Here is a 13,484-nt window from a genome sequence, read left to right as displayed (position 1 = left end):
AAGCATGTTGATACCGATTGTCTCTTTGTTCGCGATGAAGTTCAGGCAGGCACCACGACTGTCCAGTATGTACCCACTGAAGAACAACCGGCTGATATTCTCACCAAGCCTCTCCCGAGCCGACAGCACGATTACCTCAGTTCCAAGCTTCCGTTCGCTTCCGCTCAGCTCAGCTTGAGGGGGGATAATAACAGATAGTATTAAATAATAGTATTAAATAATATTAGTATTTACTGTGTACTAATCCTAGTCCTATTAGGATTAGTACTCCTTAATCCTAGTCCTATTTGGATTAGTACTCCTTCCTATATCTCCTATATATATCTCCCATGTATTCCCTTATTAGGTTAACACTTCAATACAATCAATATTCCATCAATTATTATTAATGTTTAAAATGTATTCTGCTAAAACTAGTGTGCATTACTTTGGTATGCAAGATTAAAACTTGAGTGTGTTTTATAAATTGGAATAAAGGGAGAAATCAGTACACATTTAAAAGTATATACTTTGACTACATAAATAAAAATTTAACATTTACTAATTTAATCATATACTCTTTTGACTAAATGTATTTTTAAAAAATGACAATGGAGGTATTCTTTTTAAATCTTTAAAAAATTTATGTATGTGATCAATATTTTTTACATTTAGGCATGGAAATCTATATACTTGATCAATTACATAAATAATAATTAACATTTTAATTAATTTTATCCATATACACTTTTGACTTAATGTATACATGAAAAAAATATTAACAATGGTGGAATTTGAAGTCTCCAACTTATTCTCTACTCAAATATAATCATCAAACAATTTTACATACTTATAAGATTTTACAAACACTGAATGCATACATTAGAACAACAAAATTGATTAAACATGCTTATAAGCTCGACGGCGATTAATGGTCCAACTTTCGATAATCTCATTGATAAGGGCTGAATAGAAAAAGAAAATCAATTAATTTTGTTTTGATTTTGTAAATTGCTAACTGATTCGAGATGAATAGTTTTTAGTACTGTGAAAAAATAATATGGGAGGGGATCCAAGTACCAACATTCTTCTACATGTTGTTGATCTACTAGGAGATGCTTTAGAAATGTATGTTTCTTTGTAGTATGAATTTATTTAAACAATTAATGCACACTTTTGACTAAATGTGTACATGAAAAACAAAATTAAAATGGTAGAATTTGAAGTCTCCAACTTATTCTCTACTCAAATATCCAAAATATTTTACATACTTATAAGCTCTACGGCGATTAATGGTACAACTCTCGAATCATCTCATTGATAAGAGCGTACCAGTTCTTGCTAGCATATTTGAATCGCAACAACGACTTGACAGGACACCTCAACAGAATCTCCTTCACTGTATCTTTAGGTAAATTAGTGATGCAACCAAATTGTCTTCATTATCTTCAAGCAACAAGTGAATACAGACTTCAATCAAACATGTAAGGATTGAACTCTTAATTCTACCATATGTAACACCCCTATTACAAAGAGATCCAAAGTCATATCTCTATTTCCAAAACTATATCAACTACCTCTAGTTAATACATACTTCAATCACACCATTCACAGTTAACTCTATACATAGATTAGGAACGGATATTACAATTTAAGACACACAAGACACAAGATATACATGACTTGTGTCAGAGGTGGCGCCAGGATTTCATGTCAGTGGGTTCTAAATTTTTAAAAAGAATAATGATCTTAATCTAAAAGAATAATCTACGTACATGGAAAAGAAGTTTGGATAATTAATCCCTCATGCCACCATTAGTTTCATGACAAATTTATCCGAAAGTAACTAAAATACTGTCTCCCATAAATTGTAATACATTGATATGAATACCATTAATTAAAATGTAGTTTACAAAGCACCATGTCCTTCAATATCAAGTCGAAAGGATTAGGAAAGAGAATTACTGCAGCAGTACACAAGTGCTGGTAAATTATTCGAAAAAAGTTTCTTAATATTGCAGAATTACTAATACAATTAGCGTCATAATTCGGTTCATTTCAAATTCTAAACAAGCCCCTTTTCAATGACAGCGTTCTTTATGAGATTAAGAGAATCTTCAAAATCGTCAAGCAATTGATGTGGATCAGGTATAGCATTTTCATCAACAGATACGACGATGATCATCTTATTGATATAGCTTTGGAAATTGATCATCAATGCCTACAATCACAAATATTGAAAATCAAAATCTTGATTTACTCTGTCACTTGCTCACAAACATGTTTAAAAACCATATACATGTAAATTTAAAATATTTTTTATTAATTGACACGAAATAAGCACATGGCATGCATGTGTAATGCACATAAAAGCTAATTTTATTATGTATATATATATTTAAGACATCTTATTATAATTTGACTTTAGGCCACCAACATCGTGGAGCCCCCAATTAAGTACTAGTAGCAATACTTACACTTGGTTGGCCATAGGCACTTGGAGCAAAATAAGTAATGGGGTAACCACAGAACCCAATTTCCTCTTGTGGTCCAACCAAATTGGTGAAACATATTGTTGAATTTGAGAATCCTTTGCAAGTCACCTCTGTAGCTACCTTAAACACACAAACATTATAAAATCAAAATTAACAAATTGTATTTATAGCTCTACATTTTACTAATGCAACAACATTGAAATATGCACCTTGATCCCAAGAAACTTGATTAGTAATTGGGCCATGATCAAAGTGGATAAAGCTTCAAAGGATCGCTTCTTGCGATCAACTGTCGCTTTAGCTTCTTTCACGTAGTCTAAAGGATTATCTCGTAGTGCAATCTTGAACGGTAACAACGCGTAACCAAACCAATTTCCCCAACCCCTCTTCCCTTTGCTTCCATTCTCCATCATATTGGCAAGATCCTAAATGTTTCATTCATGCATGTCATGTCTTTTCACAACAACAATAACAATATTTTCTCTGTCTCAATTTATATGGCATTATTGAGATTTCGAGAATCAGTTGAGTAATTATTGTTTCAATTATGATTTTTAATGTCTTTCCAATTTTTTAAAAAATGAGTACTCTTTGTCTGTTTAAAAAAGAATAATTTCTTTTTCCTTTTTCTGGCAACACTTTAATTTTAACTTTACACGTGGGATGTTTAAGATCACCAGACTAAAGAACATTTTGGTATATTTCACATCACTTTAATTTAGTATCACAAAATTGAAAAGACTTCTTTATTTTCTTAATAAACTTCACATCAAGTCAAACTAGATCATTTTTTTTTTCAAAACGGGGAGTACATCTTTTATGTAGTAGTTGTCAAATGTGTAGATTTTATAATTAAAAAAAATTAAAGATTCTATGTTGGACTTCAAAGTTAAGAAATTTGATTAATCGAAGTATGAATGACATATAAATTGAGACGGATAGGAAATGAAAGTTACTTCAATTCCTGCAGAGGATCTTAGGTTGAAACAAAGACATGATCGAAGTCGAATGCCATTGGGAAGATTATTGTTTCTCTCTGTTGCTCCCTTGTCTTTTCCACCAATAGCTGTGAATATTTGGAAAAATAAAATAATTTAGAGGTATAAATGTGAAAATTAATGTATTAAAATCAAAACCTATCATTGTGAACATGTATCAAGTTCAACGAAGAAAATAAAGGCCGAATCTATCAAATTTAAATTGTGAATCCGTCTCTGTTGACTAAAAATAACTTACCATATCTTCTATTAAGATATTTAGATAAACCAGCTTGTGTTAATCCTAGGGCAACATCATTTATAGTCTGTGGAGAAAATATATACAACAATATTAGCTTATTTTCACAACAATATGAACCAAGAGAGCTTAGCTTGATTGTAACTTACAACATTCATAGCATTTTTAACAAACTTCAAATCATCTAGACTGATTATACGATGAACGATTCGTCTAGCTTTGCTAGACTCGTAATCACGCGGGGCGCTGATTGGTGTTTTGGTGTCCTTGAGGAACATGATTGTGATGATGAACATGAAAACATCCATTGTAGTATTCACAAGCATTACCATGAAAAGCCAAATTTTTCCCAATAATCGCCACAACCCTTCCTTTGTTGAATAACCTACCAAAGTAAAAATTAGAGATGGTGCAATTAACTCATTTTGTGGTAGCTTCTTCAGTTTGACCACATAATTACACATAGTATAGTATATTATCTATACTTTCAAAATGTTATGTATCTCATAACTATTTAAAAGTTTTCTATCATTTATTGAGGAAGATACATGTATTTTTGCTACCAAATACACTAAAATAAGGAGAGAGAGAGAGAGAGAGGGGGGCGAGCGAGATAGTCATGTATCCTAAATACATGTGAATCACATTAGATACATGTATCTGTATGTATTTAGAGTGATTCGCATGTATCTGCGATAGGAGAGTGGGAAACGAAATGAAAGGGAAGTGAGTAAGATTTGTTGTGTATCCAAAATACACGTGGAATCCACTTGGATATAGTATATTTAGAACAAATTACACCTAATTTTAACCTCATACATTTTGAGATACATGCATCTGGATGCACCAAAATCTAATAAAAGTTGATTTGTACCCAAAATGACCCATCAAATAATTGGGTCAAAAATGTGTCATAATGGTATAATACTATAATTCAATGAATCACCTAGATCCAAAAAGAAAATTACTAATTTTAGACCAAACTTGATATCCATATGCCACCTTTTGTTGGGCGACTTAAGTTATGACTGATCATTCAACCCAACTTATTCTAATAAAAGTAAATTGAGCGATTTAAGTTATGACTGATCATTTAACCCAACTTATTCTAATAAAAGTAAATTGCGCGATTTAAGTTATGACTTATCATTTAACCCAACTTATTCTAATAAAAGTAAATTGCGCGACTTAAGTTATGACTGATCATTTAACTCAACTTATTCTAATAAAAGTAAATTGCGCGACTTAAGTTATGACTGATCATTTAACCCAACTTATTCTAATAAAAGTAAATTGCGCGATTTAAGTTATGACTTATCATTTGACTCAATTTACCTGAAGGAGTAGGCCTCCTTTTCTTGGTGGGAATGGTAGGAAGTTTGAGATTATCAGCAGTTTGGCGAGTGCACGCGAGTAGAAGAGAAATAAGGGAGGTGCCATCGCCAAGAGAATGGTGAACCCTAAACACAACCACGGACTCTGCTTGACGAGTTTTGACATTGATAATGTGAAGGTCCCAAAGTGGCTTTGATCTATCGAGGCTTGTTTTGCTTAGGTTGTAAATATAATCCTCCACGAACTTATCGGGTGATTCGAGCTGAGTTTCATCTACTTCAACAATTATAATATGTTGGTCCAAGTCAATCTTTGTTTGGACCCATTTCATGTCTATTAAATTTTCTTCATCCACAACCTGTGCATGTGTACATTAAATTTGTTAGTACATATATTTTGTCACATAGGATTAAAGCGATATCACTTCTTTGTGAATTTATGGACTTCAATTGAAATCTTTTGCTCAATTTTAACCTTTTTGTGTCTAGAGATCTAGTTTCCTTTTCATAAAAAAATAAGAAAAAATACTCTCGCTTTTTTTAAAACAAATTAGATTATTATTTGATTATAATAAAATATAATTACATATAAATTTGACTATACCTAGTAACTACACTTAATAACGTAAGTATCTTTTTACAAGACTAGTGTAATGTATACTTCATTTCTTTTTGTTTGTTCAATATACTAAAAAATAGATTATCTTTTTAGTCTATTTTGACAAAATTTTAACTTTTTCTATTATTATTATCAAATATTTATTTTCCAAATAAATTGGAGTGCTAATAATCAAATTCAAGTTTTCAAAATTTTATTAACAGAAAGAATAAAGGGCAACCTGACACACTAAACTTTTGTTATACGTGGATTTTGAAAAAAGATCAGACCATAAGAGTCTATTGTATATAAACTTTATCATATATTTCTGTAAGAGACTATTTTACGTCTCGAGCAAATGATCTTCAACTTTACCAGTCATGTGTCATGGCTCTCCCTAAATAGAGATAACTTGATAAAATAAATACTTAATTACTATTGTTATAAGAGAAGTGCAAAATACTAATTAAACAAGTATGTTTCCATATTCTTTACTTGTCCAATCTATAAAACTAGTGATACAACTTTACTTGTTCAGCTTAAAATATTAAGAGATAATTTACTATTTTATGCCTATTTTCTTAAAAGAGTAATCTAATAAAAAATACTTCTTTATTATTTGATATAAGAATGTGTCAAATTAAACACGAACAAAACAAGTAGTTGGAATATTGAATATTGAAGTCACCAAATTTCATTATGTTATGGAGAAACATACATTGCGTGCACCCATAAGAGATGCTTATTACTAGGCACATCACACGGTATCATGCATCTTCCTCTTCATCTACTAACCAACTACCGTATGGGACTCTTTTTATGGTTTCGTTGATAATTATGACTTTTAATTTTTAGCGAGTATAAGTAGGCATTGGAATTTGTATAAAATTGAATAAACAGATACATTCGTTTTATATGGCAATTTTATGTCCTACATGGTGTTTTACGTGTATCATGTCACGTAAAACGCATGTGTCTACTTGTTTCATTTTATTATCTATTTATATACATTCAAAATTAAAGAACATGAATATCAACAGAAACCAAATTAAATAGCATATTGATACATTATGCCTTTCCCATACCATGACTTTCAACCTATAAGTACACTAGGTAAAGTTCGTCATCCCTATTTAAGATTAGTAACGTAAGATTTGATCCTAGTAATGTTTTCATATATTGAGATTTGTAATTATTGATTATAAAAATAAATAGTGTTATATTAGCTTTTTAAAAAAAAAAAAACTAATATGGGAGGATCAGCAATGGAATTAATAATTGGCCGATTATAGTAAAACTTAATCTCTAAGAATATAATGGGATCATATCAGTGGCCGAGGCAGAATTCTTAATAAGAGGGTTCAAAATCTAAAAAAATAGACACATGAAATAGTCGAGGGGGGTTCGACATCTATTATATATACCTAAAAAAGATACTGTAACCATGTATAAATCATATAATTTTCCGTTGAAGAGGATTATTGTAAGGTGGCTCAGCCACAAATGAGTCACCTTAGGCTAAGAGTGGTCAGGTACACATATTTTGCTTGGAAAATTATGTGGTGTACAGAGCTTATTATTTCTTTCGTCCCAATTTATCTGACATATTTTGACTTGACATAGAGTTCAAAAAAGAGAAAAACTTTTGAAATGTGTCATAATTCATTTTATTAAGGATAAAAGTGACATTTTAAAATTAATTTATTATGAATGTCTATTTAATTTTGCTTGCTTTTAACACAACGATAAGAAAATTGTGCACACTCTTCGCTAAATTTCTGATTCCGCCTATGGACGGGTAAAGAAGGATAAGCTAAATTAGAGCCATTTCTTCTTCTTCTTTTTTTACGAGGGAAAAATCCATGTTGTTAATTGAAAGGACAACAAAACTTACCAAGGTAAATATAGCAGGGTAACTAATAAATAGGAAAAGATATCAAGCAATCGATTCAGTTGAACCAATAATTTTGACACGATAATCTACGTGGAAGTCACTAAAATTTTAGTCATTTATAATTTTTTTCACCTAGATATATAGTTCACTAGTATAATATTAAGCTCCTAGATCCTTCTTTAGTGACATGCTCTCAAAGTACATTTTTTATATTTTAACGAAAACTCTGACTCTGTTATTTACGTCCAAGAACAAATTACATCTTACAAAAACGAAATATGAAAAACAAAAAAGGAACATACCATCAAGCTAGTGAAACGAGGATGCTTAAGCAAAGTATGCACCAACTTTTCCTTCACAGGGTGTGGTGAGATTCGAGTTTTACTAGCCATAAACGCAACAGCATGGACATCGAACCTCCTATCGTGGAAAAGACGAGCCATTGGACTCAATGGCTCGTCTTCCACGGTCACCATATCGTACTCTTCGATTCCCCCTTTCCTCTTTGTTTCTATTGCTTTTAGACCTGATGATCTGCTTCTTAATCCTTCACCCATAGATGACTCCATTTTTTAGTAATATGTGTGTACTATACTTAGGTCTTGTGACTTTTTTGGTTTGTTATATAGAAGAATAATAGTACGAATCTCAGCTAACTTATTATGTATTTTCTTTATTTTGATTGGACGTGAAATTAAAAGAAGTATAAAGTTTAGTTTAAAATAATAAATAAATATATATATGACTACAAATTATTATTTTTCTGTTTCCCATCTTTATATATAGGAGTGGAGAAGCCCCGTATTCAGCACGGGCCAAATGGCTCATTCGTTTACTTAATTCGAACTTATATAGACGTGTGGGGTGATTTTTCCTTCGTGATTTTGATTTTATTATGTAAGATACTAACTTTTCCGGTTTCATTTTATGTTTGAGATAAATAATGAAAATATCTATAAACTTGACGTGAATTATCATTTTAGTCATTCAACTATTGACAGCCTTAAAAATACATCTTTACTTGATTAAGTAATAGTCATTAAGGGGTGTCGATGATTGTAGTAAAAAAATATAATAATGAGGCTAGCAAAATTAGAATGCACAACTGTCTGAGACTTTTCGCAACACCTTAACCACTAGACTAAACATATATATTTATTGAACCAAAATTTAAGTGTGTAATTTTATGTTAATATAGCATACACATAGATATATATAGTTAAAAGGAACATTTAAACAATTAAATGCTAAAATTTAATAATTAAAAAGATATTCTTATCTCACACCACCGCCTACCTCGACTTCCCCACTTCAATAGAGTTATTGTTTTGTGTCTTCTAATAATAGAGTTACAAGGTATGCAGAATTTAAAGTTTAATCCTTTATAAATACTCGAGTTTGTATTTAATCCCTTGAGCAAGGAAGTTTCCGCGTAAATATTTGTGTTCTTTACTTTAAGCATTTACTTTAAACATGTCTATTTACTAACTTTGTCAAGGGGTCTGGTCTCTTAACTCGTGGTGGACTCATACAAACCTACCATAACGGTCGGGTCGAGTTAAAATTTTGTAATTGTGACTCCAAATGAAGCCAGAAACTCAGCAACACACATGACCAGAGAGATGTTTACTGGGATAATAATTTCAAACACAAGAACAAAAAAGCTTATTACTACTTGATAAATAAACACAACTTCCATAGTTTTACAGAAGAATCTTCAACATCAAGACGATGCTAAACGCTAACAACAGTATCCAGTAATCCGAGAAGAAAAATTGAATCCACGAGTTGTGAGATACGAGTATTAACTACATAGGTTTGGTATACATGCTCCTCCATCTGGATTTCGTTTTTCCTTCCATATTTTTCCAGTAACACGTAGCTTAAGCTCTTTTCTGTCGCCTCCAGAGAAGAAAAGTGCCATGTTACGTTGTATAATAAGCCCGTCATGGCTATCCCTAACTTCCCTATGACTATCTCTTATGCTCCGGGGGGTACCCTCCCAGATAAGTTTCCTTCCATTGCCCCCGACTTCAAGGCTGTAGCTGTAGTTTCGAGCATCTGTCTCATCTCCCATAAACCGAAGAAATGCCATGTATACAGGAGCCACGCCAAGCTGAAAGGCTTCAAAATGGAGACAGAAAGACTGACCGAAACAATTAAAAACCTGAAAAAAGAGGTATACGCATGAAAATGACACACAGCTTTACGCCATCATATTTTAGAGTACTATGACTTCATCAGGAACAATTCTCAGAGGATAAAAACTAGAAGAAAACATGAGAAAGTAACCAAATACTCTTAAACAAAGGTGTGGTACCAGCGATGATCTACTTCCAAACTGGCAAGCCCATTTCATAGATCCCAAGAGGATCATCTTAAGATGTAAAACCTAAGGTTCCATTTAGTAATGTCCATTATAAATTACAGGGAAACTGATGTTTGGCTGGATATTATTCGTTTATATATACGTATAGTTGAGGACTTGAAGTAATCAATGCAGAGTTGTAGACTCAACTAAAGATAGGACAATGGAAGAAGAAGACACATAGGTGATACGTTGATAGCTACGAGTTGAGGACAGGTTTTAGTCTTGCTAGAGAACTTCTAATATTGTTACTATTATCTTATTTACCTATATGTTTAACTTATTTGTCCCTTCTAATTTATTTAGTATGATGATAATATGATATGAGCTTAAATGGAAAAATGAGGACGCATAGCCAACCCAACTTGTTTGGGACTAAGGCATAGTTGTTGTATAAGTTAATGTAATGTTTGGCTGGATATATAGTCAACAAGATCTAATAATAACGGAGAAAGTACATGGGTGGTGTTTCATAATGATTACAAATACAATAACATACCTACTCTAATCCCACAATAGGGTCTGAGGAGGGTGGTGTGTGTGTGGACCTTACCACTATCTTGTGAGGTAGAATGGTTGTTTCTGACAAGACATTCGCCTCAAGTAAAACATATCAAAGCAGGTTTGAAACAGAAATACAGTATTGTCTATCCTCGACCTCCATATACTAATACTATTTGATGATGATTTCAAGAAGCAAATATGGAAAATAGTGTTTTATATGTTGGTTAGAGCAAGTTACATAGAATTGGAAAGAAAGAGTGTTTAATTGTTCTTCCTCCATGAAGTGGAAAAGCATTTAATTGAGCGAACTTTGTCAATTTGAAACAACCAAACATCAAAAAATGGTTTACCATGGAAACAACTTCTGTCAAATCAAAGAGAGCCACTAATTACACAGCAAAATGGTAAATGCCTATTATCAGTATCCAAAATCTTCCAAATTTTGAGCCTTAATCAAATATCAGATGCACTGTTTATGAAGGACATGTTAATACACAACACGAAGATTCTTTTTATTTAAAAACATAACAACTGTATCCAACTTACCGTTAACATCCACGTCGCATTTTCCACTTGTCTAGGATTTGATTTGACATACCGATGATTAAAAGTGCAACCTGAATGCATGTCTACCTTGTGATCATCTCGCAAATGAGCAACCAAGTAAGGAATATCACCAACAATTGAGCACTCTGAGCCAGCATACGGGCAGTTGTAAGGTCTAAAATTACACATTGCCTCATGTTTCAGCTTACTGTAATAAGGAAATATCTCAGGACAGCCAAGAGAGCCATATTTGCAAGGAAGCTCAAGCGATTCAGCCACCTTTTCCAGCGCTAAGCATCTAATATCACCAAGCTCCTGTCTACACGTCGGACATCGATTGTGCACCCTTTCTTTACATGTTGAGCAGATGGTGTGCCCATTGTGACACTGTAGCAATAACATGGGGGAAATGGCACATAAGTAGCATTCCGAAATGAATTAGATTTGGTATATTTAAAATAATATTGGAGATTATTTCAACCAAGTGTTCATTAATGTTGGAACAAAAACGAGTCGAGTAGAGCATTGCTTAAATTCAGAGTTTCCAGTTATGGATAATTAAGTTCACGTTTGGCTGACCTTATTAAGTATCTGTATTTTGTGAATGGTAGTTATGTAAATGCAGCATGCACTAGTATTCAGTTTAAAAAGCTACTTGTTCCTGGTATCATTAAGTATTGTGATCTTTATTCTCATATCATATTTCCAATCGGCTATTATCAGCAAAGGAAGAAAAAGTAGAAAAGGATCACAGGATTCATTTCTTACTCTTTCACTTCTGTCCTCCGCAACTTTCAATCACACAACAAGAATGTGAGATCTTACTTCTATTTTACCTCATCTTAACCACCTCGTATTGAAAGCAACTTTCCCTACCTTTTATTTCTTTGAGTTGCTTCAGATAAAAATACATGACCATATTGTAAATAAAAGGCCCAGCTTTAATCCATTAAACCAAAAAGACTGGTATAAAACCAGAAAGATACAGAGTTCAATCAAGATGAATGACAATGTTATTACAGAAACAATCATTCAATACATCCTTTAGGCCCTAAACACCATCAACCACCACAGCACCACTCACGAGAGTCACAACAAAACATGAACTAATGATAAATGTTCCTCTATATAGAGATCTATTCTTCTAACTATTAGCATCCATTGAGTTTTATCACTGTGTCTATTTTGAGCCAGTTACAAACAAAGAACATAGTACATTAAACATGTGTACTTGCATTGTAGAATAGCAGAGCGCCTGCAACCCAAAAACTCATGCAGTTGGTCTGATAGCAAAACAAAACAAAGACAGAGGAAAGGCCATCTAGATCTAGCTTTTGTATAAACCCAGGTTATACCTTGAAATGTATTATAGTTATGTTAAAAGTCTTATCCTAAGTTTCGGCTGTATGGTAAACTTTTACTCGAGCATGGAGTTCGTTAAGAACATCAATAGATAGCAGTTCTAACAAGGGTTTCAGGCTGCCCCTTTCTTTATCTTAAAGGGGACTTACATTCACATTTTCCGGATCCATAAGGCTGGCGGTAGTCCGCACGGCCATCTAGATCTAGCTTTTGTATAAACCCAGGTTATACCTTGAAACGTATTATAGTTATGTTAAAAGTCTTATCCTAAGTTTCGGCTGTATGGTAAACTTTTACTCGAGCATGGAGTTCGTTAAGAACATCAATAGATAGCAGTTCTAACAAGGGTTTCAGGCTGCCCCTTTCTTTATCTTAACGGGGACTTACATTACCACATGCTCGCTATCATTGATATTCTTAACTTGCCACCACCTCAAAACCAAGTCAAAACTTGTGATAAGAGTATTAAAAACTATAATAAGAATTCAATATAACTTAGTTACATCCAGATATTAGGTAAGAACATCATACAGAAATTATGAAGCTAGCATAGATATGAAACTAACTTAGCCGGCCATAAAGGCGGCAATCATAATAACTTATAATAAAAACAAGAAAAGAATAAATGAGTACCTTAAGGAAATTCTTCAAACCAAAGCTTTTATTATATTACACTAGAATATTTTTACAATAGGGAGAGAAAGATGAAAACTTAAAACTAAACTTGGAAAGACCTGCCTCTCATCTGAGAGTTAGTCTTTCTTATATAGACAAAAAGGGAAAGAAAATGGACCCCAAAGGTGGGTCCTACATTAATAATGGACCAAGTGGGTCCTACAAAGCTTTAAACTATTTTTGATAAGATCGAATCAGATTTTGAATCTTATCAGATCTTATCTTTTCCTTTTAACTTTTTAACTATTGTCTTCTCCTGGTCTTTAATGGAGGCTAGGAAATCTTTCACTTTGTTTAATTGGCTTTCAGTCAATTCAGCATCATCTTGGTTTATTGATTGCGCATCTGTGGTATTATTACTATGTCCACTCTTCATTGATGTATCAGATTTTTCAAAATCTGAAATGCTTTCCATTAAGTTCCGTTTAACGTCTTCTAGATATTCATTAATCATTTCTTGTTTGTTTCCATCTTGGATGGAAATCCTTCTTGC

At 32.7% G+C, this 13,484-nt stretch overlaps 2 protein-coding genes across 3 annotated transcripts in view; both read right to left on the bottom strand.

Annotated features, from left to right (window-relative positions):
* Positions 1-1,838: 1,838 nt before the first annotated feature.
* Positions 1,839-8,211, bottom strand: LOC107001726 (O-acyltransferase WSD1-like). Its single transcript, XM_015199699.2, has 8 exons — positions 7,839-8,211; positions 5,046-5,403; positions 3,860-4,095; positions 3,711-3,777; positions 3,431-3,540; positions 2,684-2,899; positions 2,457-2,594; positions 1,839-2,200 (listed from the first exon to the last, which is right to left on the bottom strand). Exons 1-8 carry the CDS (start codon positions 8,103-8,105, stop codon positions 2,045-2,047), a joined length of 1,548 nt encoding a protein of 515 aa, XP_015055185.1. The 5' UTR covers positions 8,106-8,211; the 3' UTR covers positions 1,839-2,044.
* A 966-nt stretch (positions 8,212-9,177) lies between these two features.
* The window catches only part of LOC107032085 (E3 ubiquitin-protein ligase SINAT5-like), a 14,752-nt gene continuing 10,445 nt past the window's right edge, over positions 9,178-13,484 (bottom strand). For both annotated transcript variants that reach the window (XM_027912034.1, XM_015233663.2), the window contains 2 exons: positions 10,955-11,341; positions 9,178-9,703 (listed from right to left, as the gene is read on the bottom strand). In XM_027912034.1, the coding sequence (XP_027767835.1) occupies positions 9,341-9,703; positions 10,955-11,341 (750 nt within the window). In that variant the 3' untranslated portion in view covers positions 9,178-9,340. The remainder of the gene's footprint in view (positions 9,704-10,954; positions 11,342-13,484) is intronic.

This window comes from Solanum pennellii, chromosome 10 (genome assembly GCF_001406875.1).
Source record: "Solanum pennellii chromosome 10, SPENNV200".
Taxonomy (NCBI): domain Eukaryota; kingdom Viridiplantae; phylum Streptophyta; class Magnoliopsida; order Solanales; family Solanaceae; genus Solanum; species Solanum pennellii.
This window is presented reverse-complemented; position numbering and strand designations above follow the sequence as displayed.

What these genes read in the sequence shown, in the direction of transcription:
- LOC107001726 (XM_015199699.2), bottom strand. Translation starts at nt 8,105, where the DNA reads ATGGAGTCATCTATGGGTGAAGGATTAAGAAGCAGATCATCAGGTCTA. An exon ending in ATATCTTAATAGAAGATATG is followed by an intron (nt 3,541 to 3,710) that starts GTAAGTTATTTT and finishes AAATATTCACAG; the next exon opens with CTATTGGTGGAAAAGACAAG. An exon ending in GATCCTCTGCAGGAATTGAA is followed by an intron (nt 2,900 to 3,430) that starts GTAACTTTCATT and finishes TGAAACATTTAG; the next exon opens with GATCTTGCCAATATGATGGA.